Genomic DNA, 19,075 nt, shown 5'->3' with positions numbered 1-19,075 from the left:
TGGCTTTTTATAGCAGATAACCTTCAAAATATTCTGCAGTCCATCAAAAACTGAAGCAAACCATGAATCAACATGTGAACATGAGCTGATGCTGCTGAAGTGAAGCAAAGTTACAGAGGTTTGATTACAGACACAGCTGAGAGTTTGTAATCTGTCATCATTTTAAAAGGTTTACATTTCTTCAGTATATCCACATTTGCAGCTGGTACCTCAACCTCCACTTGTCCAACACAACTGCTGTCCACTGCCTCCATGACATTGTGATTTTGCTGTTGGTCTTCTGTCAGATCTTCATCAATCACTTCTGCACGGGGCACACCTTCAGACTCTGCAGCTGCATAACGAAAGCCTGTAAGATAAAATTAGACATAAGGTAAATGTACACCAATATTCCAATGACAGGTGTGTGATTCATCTGGAAGTTATGTGCGGATTAGTGTACAGTGATAGCAATTTAGTATGTTTTTAGAGGGGGGGGGGGTTGTTTACCTCCGATGGGTGCTCTTTTTCGCTTCCGTTGCGTACGCCTTGAGTGCCGGTCCGAGTCTGATACAGGTATGTCGTCATGCCCCATGTGCAGTGTTGGTGCCCAGTCTGGATTTGTTACATCCATTTCATATGCTGGTTTGCCTGCAATAATGCCAAATCATAAGCTACTCAGTCGACATGACGTGGTTCTGCAGCATCACACATTAGCATGTTTTATCTCATTATCTATGACCTCAGCACGTTGAAAATCACACTAAAAGCCTTTCAAGAGTGATATGAATTAATTTAGAACTCACCGGAAAGAAAATGCCGTGAGCAAACCAACAAAAAGCTGGGGATTGCAGAGAACTCGATATCCGCTCGTCTCACCGCTGCAATCCAAGCCTGACGTCTTTGTTTAGTAATATCGGATACATGGGATCCCTCACGTTGCCTCCAGGATGGAAAACGATGAAAAGAGAGCCCGTTATCCAGCTTCTTGCCTTCACGATCGTGTGATCTAACGTTGCAACCGACAACACAACACGTACGATCCATAGCTGAAATGGTATCCTTTGGCTGGCCTACTGTCATGGCGGAAGGGGGCATGGCCCATCTCCCGTGACATCACGCTCCAAAGCCCTATAGGTGGGAAAATGTACCATGTCGACCAATCAAAAATGATATGGAAACATGACATTTGGTTGTTTAGCAAAAGGGGGAAGTTTTAGGAGTGACCGGCAAGAGAGAGCGAGTGAGCGAAAGAGAGAGAGAGTTTTGATACGTGAGAGATTTGTGACGTTTACCGTGTTTGGTCTCAAGTTAGTTTGTTGTCTTGTGTATTTAGTGTGTAGCTGTTGTTTTGTTTTGTGTGTCAGTTCTACTAGTGATCGTCACAGTTGCTGCCTTAAAGCCAACAAAGGCAGATTGCAGTGTAAACGCTGAGTGACACACCTGCTGTCAGACCTGCAGGTTTATCCCTGTGCTGTTCTCATATGTGTTAGAGTGACACAAACTATTGTTTGACACCTGATTGTTCTGTAAATAGTTTGAAATGATTATATGAAAAACGTCTGAGCCTTGGCTGCATTTTTTGGTAAATAGTACCATATAACTTTGTTGTTTGCAAAACGTGTGCGTATTTTTAAAAATGTACAATCTCTATTTGCATTTCAAGTTATGAAGATGATTCGTTAAACATGTGTGTGGTTTTTACAGTCAAAATATCACTTTCTACTTGTATTTTAAATTTTGTCTGAATTTAGATAAATTGTGCTGATACAGTTGGTCAAAATGAGAAAATAACAGATTGGCAAGATAAACTGTTTTTAAAGGTAAAATATAGAGGCCACATCAAAAGTAGTCAAGAAGGGTTAAAGGCTAAAAGCAAAGTTGTCACCAAGTACTGTTTATATTTGTGTGTATTGCTGCAGCTTTTTTGAGTATTAATTTGGTGCCTTTGTGTGAAATAATGGTATTGTGAGTGATCCATATAGTCACAAAGAATAGCCACTTGTTTCTGTGCTACCAAAGTTCCCCGGCTTTCATTCAAAATGTGTTTATCGTCAGCACCTGCACATTAAACTACTTAAACATTATAAATGTCTTCAAGCTCACACTGAGGCCTGTGGGGTACTATCAGCCACTGAGACAGTACACACATTTATATGTGTTTGTATATGAATATTTCATACTTTAAGACTGCCTGTTTATTTAAGGGAGATGAACAAAATACATTGGAATTGTACAAAATAATATCATGGATGATAAATTAAATAGATTTTAAGTAGATGCTTGTGCATTCTTAAAGTCTTATATGTTGAACTGAACTATGTGATCTGTTCAAAGCCTTAATCTTAATTTGAAGTGAAATGTGCATTTTGAGTTTATACACTATGTATATAAGGCGACCGTTTCCTTTTGCAGTATTTTTGTGTGGTGTACTTTTCTATGTCTTAACAAAAGGGGAACAAAGGTGTTTAAGTTCACCTAGGATGATGTGTTTTAATTTTCACATGGTCTTGCTTGAATTTGACCCTGACAAAGGCGTATGAACTCTGTCAGCTGTTTGGAGTTTCCATTTTCTAAACTTCTACATTCTGAACCTTCTTCAGCTCTGAACAGATGATGAAACACTGAATGATTTCAAGCTCACACTTTGTCTAATAAACTTACATCTTTCATTCTTTATACAGATTGATCAACTGTGGTTTGTCAGAGATCAGCTGTGATTATCTGGCAGCAGCACTGAAGTCCAACCCCTCCCATCTGAGAGAGCTGGACCTGAGCTCCAACAACAAGCTGCAGGATTCAGGAGTGAAGCATCTGTGTGGTTTCCTGGAGAGTCCAGGATGTGGACTTGAAACTCTGAGGTCAGTCAGCATGTTTTAGTTGTGCTGAGATGAATATGATGTGAAAGTTGTGCTGACACTAAACTGCAGACATCAGGCTGATATTATACTGATCCACACTGAGGATCTTCATGGTAAAGTCTGTTTTCTTCTTCTCTGGTTTAGTCCATTGACTGCAGCAGAACAATGTTCACATTTCAAACCTTCAAAGAAGAAGAAAAATCCTCCACTGGATAATTCACTGTGAAACTCTCCAACTCTTCATTCCACCTTAAAGTCTGTCTGACACTGAAATCCAAAGCAAAATGTGCGTTTGCTTTACAGACAGCAGTCCAACACAAACATACACACATCATCCAAAACACAGTCCAACATCCAAATCTCCTCCACTGCCAGCATGAATGATGGGAAAGAGAAGGAGGAACACTCTGACATTCAGGGTTAGAATGAGTTTCATGAAGCAGACTGTGAAGATCAAAGCTGCACTAGAAAGCTTACATGAATGAATGAGTGGACAGAAGTGGACAGAGATCATCTGAAGCACTTCAAAGGCTTTAAATCAGCACATTTCTCTTTATTCTTTATCAACTCTGTTAGTTTCTCTCAGTTTTCTGTGGAATGAAGCTAACAGCAGGCTAATAAGATGCTGACCAATAGGTTTCTATTAAAGGTTGTAATTTGTATATGAAAAAGTGCTTTGGCTCAGCAGGGATCAGCTTACAGGTAGAATACAGCTGCTGGATGGGATTAGCATGTCATAGCTATCTACCAAACTGCTAACTGGGGGATTTCAGGCCATCTATGGATCATTTTTGCTAACTGTTTATTCAGCTTAGGCTCACAGGGCTGCAGCCTGTGCCCTAGCTGTCATAGGGCAAGAGGCGTGGTCCACCTGCACAGGTGAGCAGTCCATCACAGGGCCAACAGAGAGAGACAGAGAAGCACTCTCTCACATCCACACCTACAGCCAATTTAGAAGCACCAATGAACCTAAGCAGCATTTCATTGGACTGTGGGAGAACATCCAACCTCCACAGAAAGGCCAACAAGCTTCAACCTACAACCTTCTTGCTTTAAGGCACTAGTGCGAACCACTTTTCCCCATTTCAGCCCAAATCCTGCATCTTCCTGTTTCTGACTCCAGGCCAGCTTCACTAACACTTTCTCATCAGACACTGCCACCTAGTGGAGGAAGTCTTAGTTCCATTTGAAGCTTCAGATGACAGTTAGTTCCTTTACAAAGAGGTGGAGGTGGTGGGGCCACAGCACCATCATCACTGAGTGCCATAGGACACTTAACCTTTGTTTCCATGTGCTGGGAACTTCCTATTTTTTCCAAGGAGGACGGGAAAATGTGTGAAAATCTCCCAGTCAGTTCCTCACAGCACACTTCAATCAATTCCCTCCCACAGCATCAGGACCAGGGCTTTTTCTCTCTGTGGTCCCACTAAGAGATTTCCACACAAACACCTCATCAGTGGGACTCTCAGAGCTACCAGCCCTTTGCTACAATCACAAAGCTCTTCATTGAAATCAATGATATCAAAGCTGGAATCAAATGAGTCCAAGTCTTCTGCTGATTCAGCATCACATTCATCTTTGCTCCTTGTTCTGCATCCCCACCATGGACTTCATTCCTTTCCAAGCCAGCCTTGAGTGTCCTTTATTCAGCTTCTTCTGCCTGAGAACATGTTGGAGTGATTTACTAATCCAGGGCTGCTTATTGGGGAAAATACTTCCTGTTTCCAAAGTAATCCCCATTTTTCCCAGAAAGAAATGTAAGTCCCAGTGGGTGCAGTGAAAGCAGTCCCTCAGTCCCAGTATAGAGTCTTTGGTCCAGACTGGAACAACTGTGTGCCCAGTTTGAGCTCTCTTCAGTCCTGTGACCTGACAGACCCAGAGGGGCCATCACATCACATTTAGAAGCTCCCCTAATGGAGCCACAACACATGTCCAACACTTAGTCTGTCTTGTTGGACCAACTGGAAGAAATGATTCAAGGACTTAGTCACAGAACAGAGATTCAAATCTCCAAAATCCAACTGGCTGCATCAGGACATATAGTCTGAAACTCTGCACAGTTTCCTGTTTGAAGCTGCTTCCTGTTGGCTTCAGCTGTTTGGAGTTTCCATTTTCTAAACTTCTACATTCTGAACCTTCTTCAGCTCTGAACAGATGATGAAACACTGAATGATTTCAAGCTCACACTTTGTCTAATAAACTTACATCTTTCATTCTTTATACAGATTGAGGCTCTGTGGTTTGTCAAAGATCAGCTGTGATTATCTGGCAGCAGCACTGAAGTCCAACCCCTCCCATCTGAGACAGCTGGACCTGAGAGGAAACAACCTGCAGCATCCAGATGTGAAGCAGCTGTCTGATCTTAAACATAGTTCAGACTACAGACTGGAGACTCTGAGGTCAGTAGAGTGATGGAGTGAGTGGGTGGTGCTGTCAGCAGTATTGTACTAAACACAGTCAGTATGAAACAAAGATCCAGTGTTTCCTGTAAAGCTGCAGCTTCTCAGTGAAGCTGTGAGAGGAGAATGGTGACAGGCTTCAGGATTGGACACAAACACTTCCTGCTTCTGACCTTTATGGTCACCATAGTAACAACTGACACGCTCTGATCAAACACTGTCAACAGCCAATCAGCTCTCTGAACAAAGCAGCACGCAGACCAATGACTGCATTCATTTCCAAGTTTAAAGCAGTGAAGAACACAGTCTGTAGGTGAGGAAGAATTTAGTGAGAGCAGATGTTTGGATGGAATTCCTCCAGTTAACAGCTGGAACCGTCCATCTGGATTGTTGGGCTTGTTGTTGGGGTTCCTACAGAGCTCAGAGTGGACACACCAAGGTTCTTCTAATGAATGAAAGTCCAAACTCAAACTAGGAGGGAAAAACATTTTCATCAACTTCAATAAAAATCCAAAGATTAGAAAAAGTGAAGCAACAATGAGTCCTAGTACAGTCCCAGCACTGAAGTCCCTGCTGCTCTTTATACTGGATGTGCTGCATCACTGACTGACAGCTGATGAAGAGTCTCTGGAAACACTCGTTTATCTCCTCTGCTCTTCCTTCTTCTCTCTGCAGGTGGAGGTGATGATGGTAAACAGGACGGTGTGTGTGCTGAGAGAGGAGGAGCTGTGTCCTGATGATCCAGAGAGGTTGAAGCAGCAGCAGCTTGTGTGTAGAGACGCTCTGACTGGGCCATGTTACTGGGAGGTGGAGAGGAGAGCTTCATCCAGCAGTGACTGACAGAGGAATGAGAAGAAGTGCAGATGACTGTCAGTGCTGCAGAGTGAACTGCTCTGAGAACAGCTCCACTGTCAGACACAATGTAGAGTCCAGCATCATCCCTGTGTGTCCCTCTGGATCTGACAGAGGATCATCAGTGTATCTGGACTGCTCTGCTGCTGCTCTGTCCTTCTACAGTCTCTGCACAGTCTCTGTCTGACTCTGGCTACATTTTTGGCATTTATATTCTTGGTTGCTCTCTTTATATTTTGCACATGCAAAATGTGCCCATCTTTGGCAAGATTCACACTGCACCTGGAAAGGAAAAATAAATGGCTCATATTCTGTTTGGTGAATACTATTACTCAACATTTTAATTATGATTGGCAAGTAATGATACTAAGACTTATGTGGTTCTTTTCTTTTGTTTTACCATTTCAATCATGCTGCGGTCAGCTTTAGCATCTAACATGGAGCAAACAATGCAGTAGTCCTCAGCGTTCCCTGAAACACAATCATAGTTAGGTTTTAATCAAACATTGTTTATTGAATAATTAAAAAATAATAGTACATTTTTTCCAAATATACTTCCTGGAAAATTAGTCTCCTGAATTTTTTAAATCAGACTTTGAGAAGGGTCTTATCTGAAAGTGTTTGAAGAGCACTATTTGTACTGTGGTGTTTGAAAAGCACTGTTTAAATTGGAAGTACGCACTAACGTGATAAGGACTTTACTGGACTTACCTTGATTTTCAAGTAGGGTGCAAGCTATCTGCATTCGCTCCAGCACAACTGGCTCTGTAGTGGTTGACACCTCACCGACCTCTCCAAAATCAAGGTAGTGTTCTGCAAACTGTGAGATTGATCATAATTAGAATGTAAAGTCTTAATTAGGTAAAGGATAGGATAATTATAAGCCACAAGGCTTCAGCCTATTCCTTTTTCAGTTACTGTATGATTAAGTACTTCTATGTAAAATGATCATCTTTGTTGTTGTTGACCGAAATAACTTTCACTTCACTTAAATTCACTTAAAGTCTTAATTCTAGCTAACAAGAAACTGAATCATTTGAATACGGGTTACCTTTAACAGTAAAACTCCACAACTGCTGGAATCCTGTTGCTTGTTGTGTTGCATAGTCTGTAACTGCCACTCCATGGTGTCTTCATGCCCTCTCATCCTCAGAAAATTCCTAGTTGAACAAAAGTGTTTGTAATGAAACAAGATTTTTTTTTTTAATCTAAGAATAACACCTCAGTATCATACATACCTCCAGTTGTGCAGAATTTTCCTGTCATAAATGCCTTCATTCCCATGGGGTCTATGAGCAGTATTTTCTGTGCAGAAATGTTGACAATCTAAAGAAAAAGTTAAATTAAAAATTACAATTGTTTGTGCCACTGAAAACTTATTTAAAAATAACACTTTGTGCAAGAAACTGCTTCACAACATAGAATAGAATTGCTGATAAAGGTTCTTTCTGCATATACTGAAACTGGGTATTATGATGTCACAGATGTCACAACATCTGTGTTGTGGTTGATAACATTTTTTCCTGTTGAAGTGAATGGGTGAAACCTTATCAGAGTTTTGCAATATAACCCCCCCCCCCCCCCCCGACCTACCCGCACATTTTAAACTATTAATGGTCTCTGCACTGCAAATGCTTCAGAAGGAGCAGAACCTCGAAATCAGAATCAACAATGATAAGTTCTCTTACCTCATCAGAAACCACCGTGACCCCTGCAGTGTTCGAAAAGAGGAATCCAATAACTTGTATGGTCCAACAGCTGCCTCCAAACGCCCAGTATCCTTTGCACTCCATAGCCTCTTTACTAAAAGAAAAATATGATAAGTTAGCTCAGGCATGCATGAGATTTGTAGTGGATAAGCTTGGTAAAGGCCGACGGGCCACAACAGGAAAAAAGTCAATACAATAGGCATGCATTTACATGCAGAGAAATAGGAAAGGTACAGCGGGTGGGCAAAATAGAAAATTACTGACAGGCAGATCCATTTCCAGACTTCCACAAGCTCAGTGCACGTTTCTTTACATCCAATATGAGTTGAAGACTGCAAAATGCAAACAAAGTCATGCAACAGTCAATTAAGTTGCAACGCCAAACTGGCAACAAATGACCAACTGGTCAAAAAGAGTTGTTCACTATGTCACCTTCATTTTCTAAGCTTTGTTTCTGGGAGGGAAGTTCTTGTTCACGCGTTTCTGGTCCTGGAACACAATTAAACTCCTTGTGTCAGCCGTTTTGGGTGCATAATGAATCCTCTGGACTTTGCTGGCACTGAGGGTTAGCAGTAGGATGGCAGGGAGGCATCTTCAGGTCTGTGCTGCTGTTCACCGTCTGACTGCGAGTTGGGTATTTTTAATTGTCACTGATATTTACATGGTGGCTTCTTCTGTATGGCTTGATATGGTCAATGCTGTAGTGATTTCTTAAAGTTGCTCCTTCCGTGTTTTTTTAATCTCACACATTTGCCAGCGATGTCTTGAATGGTGTAGGGTCCTGAAAAATCTGGATCAAGTCTTCCTCCCTTCCTTCCACGTTTCATGTTCAAGAGAAGAACTTCATCTCCAACGCTGTACACAAGGTTTCTGTACTTCTGGACTCGTCTAGCATAAGCTTCCTTTTGTAAGTCTTGGGACTTTGCCATATTTTCCTCTACAGTTTTTTTTTAAACTTGCTCTTGTGCGTCTCTTGTAGAAGATACAAAGTCACCGTAACTCGACTCCTCAGGGAGAATGATGGAGGACAGCTAAAATTTTCACATTTTAAATTACAATTAGTCCACCACCAGCACCTTTGTTTTGGCCACATTCAGTTTCAGGTGATTCTCCTCACGAACCGACCAATCAGTCCTCTGTACTCCTCTTCCCTTCCCATTCCCTCTTTAATCCAGGATCTCAACCAGTTTGTTATGTTCTCTCTTATAACTCAACTGGTAAAGTAACAACACATTTTTGGTTGTTAGTAACTTACTTTATTAACCATGTTGTGGAACGGCACAGGCATATCAATGCGCACATGCACCACACTTGGTGTTCTCTACTTTACCACAAAATATAGACTGATTTTACTAAATACATCACAGTTCCTCCCATCCAGCTTTGATGAACACATTAAGTATCAAACAATCGAGATATTTTCAGGTAAATGCCGTAACCCAATAATTGTACTTAAACTGAAATATGACACCTACTCAGTGATTTACAACATAGAGGTAGGTTGTTTCCTCTTAAACATTTTAACTGCTTTCCTTACAAAATGAACTGGAAACCTATAAGTTCAGTCTCTGAGGTGCTCTGGGATTTCTCTCAGGGTAACGTCTGCCTGTTTGGTCAGAGTCCATAGTGCTCTGTGTGGAAAGTTCAGGTGTTTGAACATTGGTGGTTTCACGTAAACCCTGAACCTCAGGAGTTAGGATCATGTAATTAAACTTTTTTTAAGGGAGAAGGCAGTGTTAGCTAGCAACCCAAATATAGGTAAAAGATCCAGTAAGACTTTAGCATCTGCTATTATTTTCAATCAATTCATCACCAAATGTATAAATAAATAAAAGATGTGCTTACAGTCTGAGGAGATTGTCCCCAACACCACAGATCGCATTCGCAACACTGTCCAGTGATGCTGCATCTCCCTGCAAAGGATCATCTCCTCCTCTCTCAGGCGCCTCACAGCCATCACCTTCTCAAAGACCTTTCTCTTTGTCCGGAGGTCAGCAGCAGCTGCAGTTTAACAACATCAGATGGGAAAACATAGCAGCATATTATGATTCAAGAACAAAACATTCAACTGCTGCTCAGATACTGGGAGTTTGTTTAAAAAGGATATTTAGAAATCAAGAGCTTACGTTCACTTGTGCTCTGCCAGGGCCAAACGTCGCTCTGCATGAGGGCATCACTGGATACGATTTGCTTTGTTGCTTGTTTCCTTGTTGTAGTCATCAACAGCAGCCGCCAAGCGTTTCTTCTCATCTAAGATGACCTTGTGAATTCTGTGTCGCCTCTTGTTGCTATCTGTAAATAATCATAAAAAGGAACACCTTCACATAATGCATATATTTACATTTTAATCTACACTCATCAATTCGTTTGCTAGAACAAATCACATCCAGCTTAAACAAACCTGGATCTGATTTTATTCTGTTTACAAAGTAGCTGTACGAGCTGTACAAACTGAGCATCAAACGGTCCGTTTCAAAGAAACTGTGACACCATTTTGTCTGTAAAGACTTTGTGTTCGCACTCTGATGATGACGACAAGCTCCTCTACTCGTGCCTGCAACGCTCCAAGGCTGCCATCAGTTTGATCCGTTTCTAAGTGAGAGGAATATTAATCAGAACACAGGATGAGTAACAGTCACCAAACTACAGTGGACTCTGTAATCACTGACTTGATGATATTCATTATAAGACATCTGGAGCCTTCATGTGCTGCATTATCATGAGATAACAAGTATGTTGGTGTTCAGCTTTATAAAACCAACTAGTACGACATCACTTCAACCCAGGTCCAATCCAATTTGATCAAACGCAACAACTCTGCCATCAATTCTGCTTTTACAAGCTTATTTTTCATTGTTTGTTGACACTGTCAGAAAGATCTTAACTCTAAGTTCTTTAATGAGGCCATGGTGGGTCCTGTTGTTATACACGAGTGCATTATATTGAGACTCACCTTCAGCCCATTGCTGCAGTGTGTCGTCATCCACACCCAGCTCATTTCTGCTCGCATTCAGGCTCTCCACTTGTTCTCTAAGGATCCTTATGATCTAAGAATACATTAATAAATGTCATTCATATGGACATTTTTAGAGTACTGGTGTTTCCCCCCCATTACCACACACATTAAAATGGGTGTTGAAAAAATGACCTTTAGATATCTCTGGCTCAAAGTGCGGCCCAGTTGTTCCACTTTCCTTTTGTTCCAGCCCAAAGCCAGGAGGCTCAGCATGTCTGTTCGCCCTGCATTTCAGTTAGTATACAAATAAGAATGAATGAGCAGGAGACTGAGTGGAATCTCACACACAGACACACACCTGCTTTAGACATGTACTTCGTTGTGATGGCCGCCCTAGACAGGAAACTGTTTACTTGCTCCACCTCTTCTCCAACTGTAGAACCGGCCCCATCCTGAAACGCACCTCCCCATTTGATCTATAGAAAGGAGGTCACAATACATGACTGCTGAATTCATTCAACCTTATAACAAAATGTCTTAAACGTATCCAAGACTACAAGCTGCAGTATACCTCGCACATCCAAGTGTGAGCTACTCAAAATGAAGTACACATTAAGATAAAGTCAAGTAAATAGTATTACGACAACACCAAGAGAAAAACAAAATAAATATCCACCCATCCAAATATGTATCCACACACACACACGTATGAGTATATGGTTATGGCGTTAACGTCATTTTAACAAGATTAACGCTGACAGCACTGATATATATGTGTATCTTACATCATTTGTGTGTCTCTGGATGTATTTCACAAACTCAGCAACTTCCTCATCTTTCTCAATGAAGACACCTTCAAAGTTCCCCTGCTCTGAAGTGCTGAACGAACACGGTGACAGTTGTTTGAAAAGAAACATCAAAATACAATTTTTGTACAAATCCATATTTGATTTATGTACACAATGCATAACGTACCTTGCATTTGATTGAAAGCGATAAAGCTTGCAGTTTCCATCAACTGAGACGGCGAGCATGTCTGGAGTGCAGGCAGGGCAGCTAAAGCATGGCTCCTTGCACATCCTGTCCACCTCACACTTTACAGCACTCCACTCCAAGAAACTTTTGCTGAAGGCATCAGCTGATATTCGGCCAGTCTTTTAAGTAGAGGACAAACAACAGAATATTCACGGACAGTCATCATAAACATTGATTTGCACAATTTCCTTAAACTTGACAAATTTAGAAACTCACCCTTCCAAAATGGGCTGTTCGTTCATCCAGCACTTTGACAAAGGCCTTAAGTGACATCCCTGCTGCAGCTTCTTAATGTCATAGAAAGACTGAAAGACATCCATTGAAAACAGGGTGCAGAAATTTAAGGTGCCAGGCCAATATCCACCACCCTGGAAGTCCTTAACTGAGGGGGACCACATTAGGCCACAGCTGGTGCAGCTCACCACTGGCAGTGCAAGGTTATAACGGCCTTTAGGAAGGATAAGGAGAAATCCAGTCATGGCTCAACAAAGACATTCATTTTTTCCCATGTTGTTTTCAAAGCGGTCTGGTAAATCCAAATGACCTTTGACAGGTGCCCACATATACTGCGGGCCGAGGGTAATTCAAAACAATGTAGCAATGTACAATTTGCAATAAAACCTGCAAACACATCTATTGTGTATGTACTGTGTGACAAAAGAGCAACTTACCATTTATGGTTACAAGAGCCACAATTGCACCGGGTGAAACCTCAACGTTACCTGCTGGGCAGTCACACACAGTCTGGTCTTTGCACAGGCAACAGCCGAACTTACATTAAAAACACACAATATATATAAAAAGAATTGGAAATTAAATGATACACAATAAATATACAATAACAGCACACACTCATAGTACATAGCAATAAATGCATAAGACTTAAAAACCGTACATATTGGATTGTGAAACTCTGATGAAGGCTGCAAAAACCCTCCTGTTACTGCCTCTCTGCTGTGCAGGACAAAGCGTGTGTGAACTGCAATATCACAGTCAGCACAAAGGAATGGAAGAGGCAGGCAGTCCAGACACCTCACAACTACTTGTTTGCCACACTGACACACACGGTGTGACTGTGGATCCAGAGTAGCTAACATATTGTCTATAAGACAAGGCCTGGCCTCTTTCCACTTTAGCAAGGACACCATGTTTCTGATCGCCCAGTGAGTAGCAGCTGACTCAGACAACGTCTCACAAGTCATGGCTGCGTCCTCTTCTCCATCCTCCAACAACTGAAGGAGCTCCTGACGAAGCACCTCAGTTCCACACACTAACAGAAAAAAAATAAAGAAACTCTTCCACAAAGTGAAAAACACTCTAGGCAGTATGTTTCTTAGGACTGCACAAAAGCCCTGCCTAACTCAACTATAACAACAAATATAAAAGTAAAGGAATCACAATATATACAAGAAGGTAAAGTACCTTTTGTTGGGTTGACACTGGCAACATAACTAGGTTCTTCACGTGGACACTGATGCAGATCTGCAGACACTGGGGGGAAAAAGAGATTGAAGAATATTTACTTACTGAAATTCTTTGGTGAAAACAAGTTGTGAGATAAAATCAATGGTTGTGAGAACACTGACCACGTGGCAACTAGTACTTCGACTGGATGATGGTCTTTGAGGAATAAAATCTCCCTGTCTGTCAAGGGCGGCATCACTTACATTTTGATTAGATACCTTGAGTTTGTAAATGATTAGATTACATAATTGGAATACAATGTATCCAATTCAGGGTTGCAGGAGGATGAAGCCTATCCCAGCTGATACAGGACAAAGACAGGCTGCCAGTTTATTGCAGGGCTAACACGATATGTGTAACAGAAAATCCACTTAAATGTTTGATATTTCTTATAATAATCATAATTATGACTATTATTTAAAGGTTTCTTTAAATAATACATTTTGATTTTTTATAACCTCTAAAATATAAACCTGAGCTGTTTCAGATTCTGACCTCTGACCTCACTGCAGCTCCCTCTTGGAAGTACGTCTGCTTCTTGTCTACCCCCAGTGATGACCGCCTGCCCTTGATATCACGTACTGTACCTGAGGAACAAAAAAGGACAAACACTTGCCTTCATTTAAGAAGTACATTCATACAGAGGTAATCTATGGAAACACACTAGTTCACCCTTTGGGAGAAATCAGTTCCTGTGAAACATTTCTGTAAATGAACATCATGTGGAGAATGAATGAAATGAGTTCTTCAGGTGACTCAGCAGTCCCACACTGACAAATGAAATCTAGTTAAACTATTAAGCATATTTGCTCTTCTGAAATCTGTGTTAAACAACAACAAACATAAATTAGTAACAAAAATACAGCTGAGTAGAGGCTTTACAAACCACCAGCAGCCATAATGCTAAATTTTAATCTTCAAATGTTTCTGAGCCGTCTTCAACCTGCTTTTAACACATTAAAGTCCCACAGTCAATGCAGCCTGACTCAATCCTAGATGTTCAGCACACAGAGACACAGAGGTGCCGTTTAAAGTTTAGTGATAACCTGAGTCACTGATCATTTGCAGTATTACAGAGTCTGGCAGTCTTTGCATGATGTCCACGTCACTGTGAGTTTCTAGCTGACTCTCAGGTGTGACAGGTGTGCCAGCAGGAAAGAGTAATAATAACCTGCATCCTGAGGTTTGTCATGCAGGATTAAAGCAGCCAGGCTTTGTTCACACAGCTAGGATTGTATTTTACACTGACCCTGGGTCAGTATAAGTATCATACAGTTTAAACGAAGCACTGAGACTTGCACATATTTATTACAGATGCACTGAAGCTAATCGAGATATTTGCTGTCAGTCTGTGGCTGCGATTAAACACTTTACTGGAAACTTTATTAACTAGTAACTTCATCAGTCATGACAGAAGCTAATATTTCTGTGCTAACATCGTTTAAACAGTAACAGCTTTCCTCCAATATAAGCTAACGTTTACACCGTAACTTTAAGCTAGCACCATAAAGACGGTAAAACACGTAATAATATCTACAAATGCATCTTAAAGCTGTTATATTAGCACTCGGTGTATTACTAACATAACCACATTAACATTACTGACACTCGCAGACTTTTAATAGTCATTCTATAAATGCTGTCCGTTTAAATGGTCTTACCTGGTGGTCCATATGGTCCATAAGTGAAGCAGAGGGAGCCTGACCATGCGTCACACGTTTGACGAGTTGGGAGTGAGAACGTGTTGGGCTATAAGGAACACACTCACTTCCTGAGCCCTGGGCAATAAGAGACGTTTTGTGTTTTATGATTTATTGATATGTTTGATCCTTTCTGACCTGCGTTAATGAAGCAGTCATTAGAGCACCATGTCCGCTACAATAGTTCTGTAGTTTGATGCTTGAGTCGTTGCAGACTTGTTGAAACTCCCTCACCCGTCAAAGCAGCGTCTTTGTTATTCGCGTCCAGCAGATGGCAGTGTTTCACTGTCTGACGGCTGTCTGAAGCTTCAGCTGGATTATCCGTTTGCTATGTTTGCCATGTTACAGTGGGGAGGAAAAACTCCTTTTTAACAGGAATATCTAGACATGAGTGATTACTGCAGTGGGGCACTATCTGTGCTATCTATAAGAAATGTTAGCAACAATAAAACTCTGAGGATCAGGGCTCCATTTCACTCCAGTGTTCAGTGGCATTTTAAAAGAGTGAATACCGACGCTGAATGTCTTTGTAAAGCAAAAGCACTTTGTTAGCCTTTACAGAGCAAAGCTATGGATCAATGTGCAGTGAAGAAAAATCGAGGTGGCCAGTCTGTCCTTTCCTAACCAATCACAGAGCTCCTTACATTGTTGCGCTGGAGAATAACTAAATATAATATAAAGATGATATTGAAAATAATCTTTTGTAGAGTCACTACTTAGTGGGCAGAGGACAGTTATCACTTTGCTGGATGCTTTAAAGTCGCATGTTCTGTATTTGCTGTATGCAGATTAGCAGGATATTAACAGATTAACAGCTTTTATTAGACTTCATATGATAATCAACAGTGAAGTGTTTCTCTTTCAGTGTTTATTCTTGCTCATTGAATGATCTCTGTTCAGATAATATGCTGCACTCATCTCATGTTTCTTTAAATACGGCATCACTTGTCCAGCTGTCAAACTCTGAAAGAGTTACAGTTTCACCACTGAGCACTTTGAATGGTTATTCTTTTATTTAAAAGCACTTATTCTAGCTGCATCATCAATACGACAAAAACAGTGACTTCAACAAAAATTTATCTAAAAATATTTAGGGGGAAATGTTCCTACACCCCTCATGTAAATGTTACATCTCCAAAAGGGAGAAATAATCAGAATAAGGCGTAATCATTGTCATGATAATAATGACCATGAAAATGAAACTAGGCCTACCTTTAGTTCAGCACACTCAGTGTTGCATAAAGACATGCGAACATGCCATCATCCATTCTGGAGCCTACTTTTAAAAAGAGCGAGCTGTTTATTCTGGCTGGGTAGCAAACAGAACCAACCATGAAAACCTAAACTGGGAAAACACTCGGAAACCTTGAACACTGGGAATATGGAGACACAGGGGTAGGTGAACAGACACTGACAAAGGACAGAGGAAAACAGAGACAATATATATAAGACAAGAAGTAACACAGACACCCTTTTCGGTGACAAAAATGAGAAACTAGAAAGTGCATTTTCTGAAGAAACTGCAGTGTGAATGCTTGAATCTGAATGTATGCACTGAAATGAATTAATTACTGAATTTAAGTTAAAAATCTTGAATGAGATAGAAAAAAAAACCGAATTTAACCTGAAAACAACAGTGCTGAACTGCTAAAAGCTGAAGGTTACACAGAAGAAGAAGTTGGAAAAAAGCTGAAAATGTTTTAATTGTAAATTAGAAAACCCTAAGAAATGAGAAAAGAACATTTAGAGTCAGAAAACGTCTGAAATAATACGAGTTACTTCCCTCAAGTGAAAGCGATAAACGTTAGCCCGATGCTTAACTAGCCAACGTCAGGCTTTCTGATTGAAGGCTAAAAGCGACGTTGTCACCAAGTAAACAGAATATTGATGATATTTTTGTGTATCGCTGCAGCCTTTTCAAGTATTAACCTGGTGTCTTTGGGAACAGCTTAGGGGGAAATGACGGTAATATGACTGAACCATATGGGAACAAAGAATAGGCACTTTTTTGTGCTACCGAAGTTTCCTCGCTTTCATTCAAAATCTGTTTCTCATTAAACAATTGAAACATGATGGCTTCAAGCTGACATTGAGGCCTGTGGGGCACTATCAGCCACTGAGACAGTAGACAAGTGACTATTTCACACTTTAAGGCTGCCTGTTTATTTAAGGGAGATGAACAGTACATTATAACTGTACATAATAATATCAATGATGATAGATTAAATAAATGGGTTTTTGAAAGACGCTTGTGCATTTTTAAAGTCTAAAGTGTTGAATTGATCTGAGTATGTCATCTGTTCAAAGCCTCTCCCAGTCAGTGCTGTTCTCTATGCCTGTCTTACTCTACATGATGTTATTAGCACAAACACTTTAAAGGTGATAATTAGGTCTACAACAATAACACAGACTGCAATGTAGTTAAGCGTCTTACAGTTAGTTTTGAATGAATGAACTTAAAAAACAACACAAGCAAAGATCTGTCTCCTCCTGTTTTTTGTGTCACATAAGAAAGAAGCATCAATATCTGATGAGAAGACTTATTAATTTGGCCTTTCACGTGGTCTTATTCAGGTGATGCGAAGTGAAATATGCATCCTTTTTATGGTAATGTGCTGGAAAATGTTGAAAATGGACATTAAACGTGCTCACAAAGTGCTTGAATTTGACCCTGAAAGGTGTATGAAGCCAGAAAAAGTCACACTTGGAGTAAAAACCTCTCATAGCAAGTTAATCATATTCAATTGATTTGATGCTTTCAGCACAAAATTTAGCCACACAGTCAGGACAGCGTCTGATTTACCTTCATCGGTAAACGTGTTTATGCAGTACATAGTAACAGTGTGGCTGAGTCCTCTGCTTCAAATCAGTTCCAGTACATTTGGAGATGTAAGTCTTAACCTTTCACATGCATCGGGAAGGAAAAAACATTTAATCTTCACAGTACTGCCGAAGTGCAGCGATACATTGTGAAGTGCACATTTCCATTTCTCATACAGTACCGAGCAAAAGTCTTGAACCACCCCCTTATTTTTTCGTGTTTTGCCAGGTCAGTCTGTGTTAACGGTGTTATTAACTGCATTCTTCAACTAAAGAAGTGAGAACAAATGATGTGGGCTTTTGTTTTTTTGCAATAGGCTGCAAGTAAATGTGTACAGATACAATTTAAAATTGGTTCTTTGTTAAGTTTTCTGGTCCTTTCCGTGACTTAGGTGTCTGTTTATGTTTGAATGTTTCAGAGATTAGTGTGAAGAGTCTTAACAGACAAAAAGTGGTCAAATACAAGCCCTGGATTAAAAATCAGAAACACTTTAAAAAGCCTGGAGAGCTATTCCTTAATACCACTTTAAAGATTACAGGGAAGTCCGGATCCCTGGAAGCAAATGAGGGATGGCTCAAGACTTTTGCACAGTGCTGTACATGTCATGTTCCCTGTTTTATAGCTCAGCTCAAACTGACACGTTCTCACTAACTGCTTCTCATTTTCTCCACAGTAAACTTTGACCACTTCCAGATACTGCGGGCCATCGGGAAAGGAAGCTTTGGAAAGGTAATGCAGCCTCCATTTTTCACGCCACTTGTATATTGTTTGCCCTTAATTACCCACCACGGTCGTCATCTCTAAAGAATCAGTGCAAGCGAAGCGAAATGTGCTGGGATTACACTTCAGTTCTCGTGTGCTGCTGTTATTTAATAACAGTTATAAATGCAGCTTATGCAATTATTTCTATAAAGTCAGTTAGAGGAGAGCCGATTTCTATTTCATCTCACTCAATCTAGGTGGGAATTTTGACCCCACGTCTCAATTTAATTACACAGCACATTGAACGTCTGGATGAGACTTCAGTAATGAATTCAGGACTGTGTGTGTGTGTGTGAGATACACAATTGGGGCTGCAGAGATTGGAATAGTTTACCTTCATTTTAAATATCACTGCCCTGTGCACATTGTCGGCTTTAAAATTCAAACTTAAAGAGTTTGTAAGTAAACTGGCTGAGATGAGACAGACGATGCACCGGGTCCTCGTCTGAGTGCTGGCTTTCAGTTGTGCTGTCTCTGTTGCCCAGCCATGCACACACAGACACTGTGCTACACTTACACAGTGAGACAGATGCTCAC

At 40.7% G+C, this 19,075-nt stretch overlaps 1 protein-coding gene and 2 long non-coding RNA genes across 3 annotated transcripts in view; 2 read left to right on the top strand and 1 right to left on the bottom strand.

Annotated features, from left to right (window-relative positions):
- Positions 1-19,075, top strand: part of LOC146577727 (protein NLRC3-like) — a 620,451-nt gene that overhangs the window by 380,685 nt on the left and 220,691 nt on the right. Inside the window, exon 16 of the mRNA XM_085268219.1 lies at positions 2,664-2,840. Within this exon, the coding sequence (XP_085124345.1) occupies positions 2,664-2,840 (177 nt within the window). The remainder of the gene's footprint in view (positions 1-2,663; positions 2,841-19,075) is intronic.
- LOC146577732 (uncharacterized) lies at positions 4,981-6,405 on the top strand. Its single transcript, XR_014891436.1, has 2 exons — positions 4,981-5,239; positions 5,915-6,405. It is a non-coding gene; the product is annotated as an uncharacterized LOC146577732 (long non-coding RNA).
- LOC146577731 (uncharacterized) lies at positions 10,066-11,903 on the bottom strand. The gene is made up of 3 exons (XR_014891428.1): positions 10,949-11,903; positions 10,291-10,847; positions 10,066-10,092 (listed from the first exon to the last, which is right to left on the bottom strand). It is a non-coding gene; the product is annotated as an uncharacterized LOC146577731 (long non-coding RNA).

The sequence above is a fragment of the Mchenga conophoros genome, linkage group LG3 (genome assembly GCF_057382185.1).
Source record: "Mchenga conophoros isolate Kocher_MC1m ecotype Shallow Benthic linkage group LG3, M_conophoros_male_GT1.1, whole genome shotgun sequence".
Classification (NCBI taxonomy): domain Eukaryota; kingdom Metazoa; phylum Chordata; class Actinopteri; order Cichliformes; family Cichlidae; genus Mchenga; species Mchenga conophoros.
This window is presented reverse-complemented; position numbering and strand designations above follow the sequence as displayed.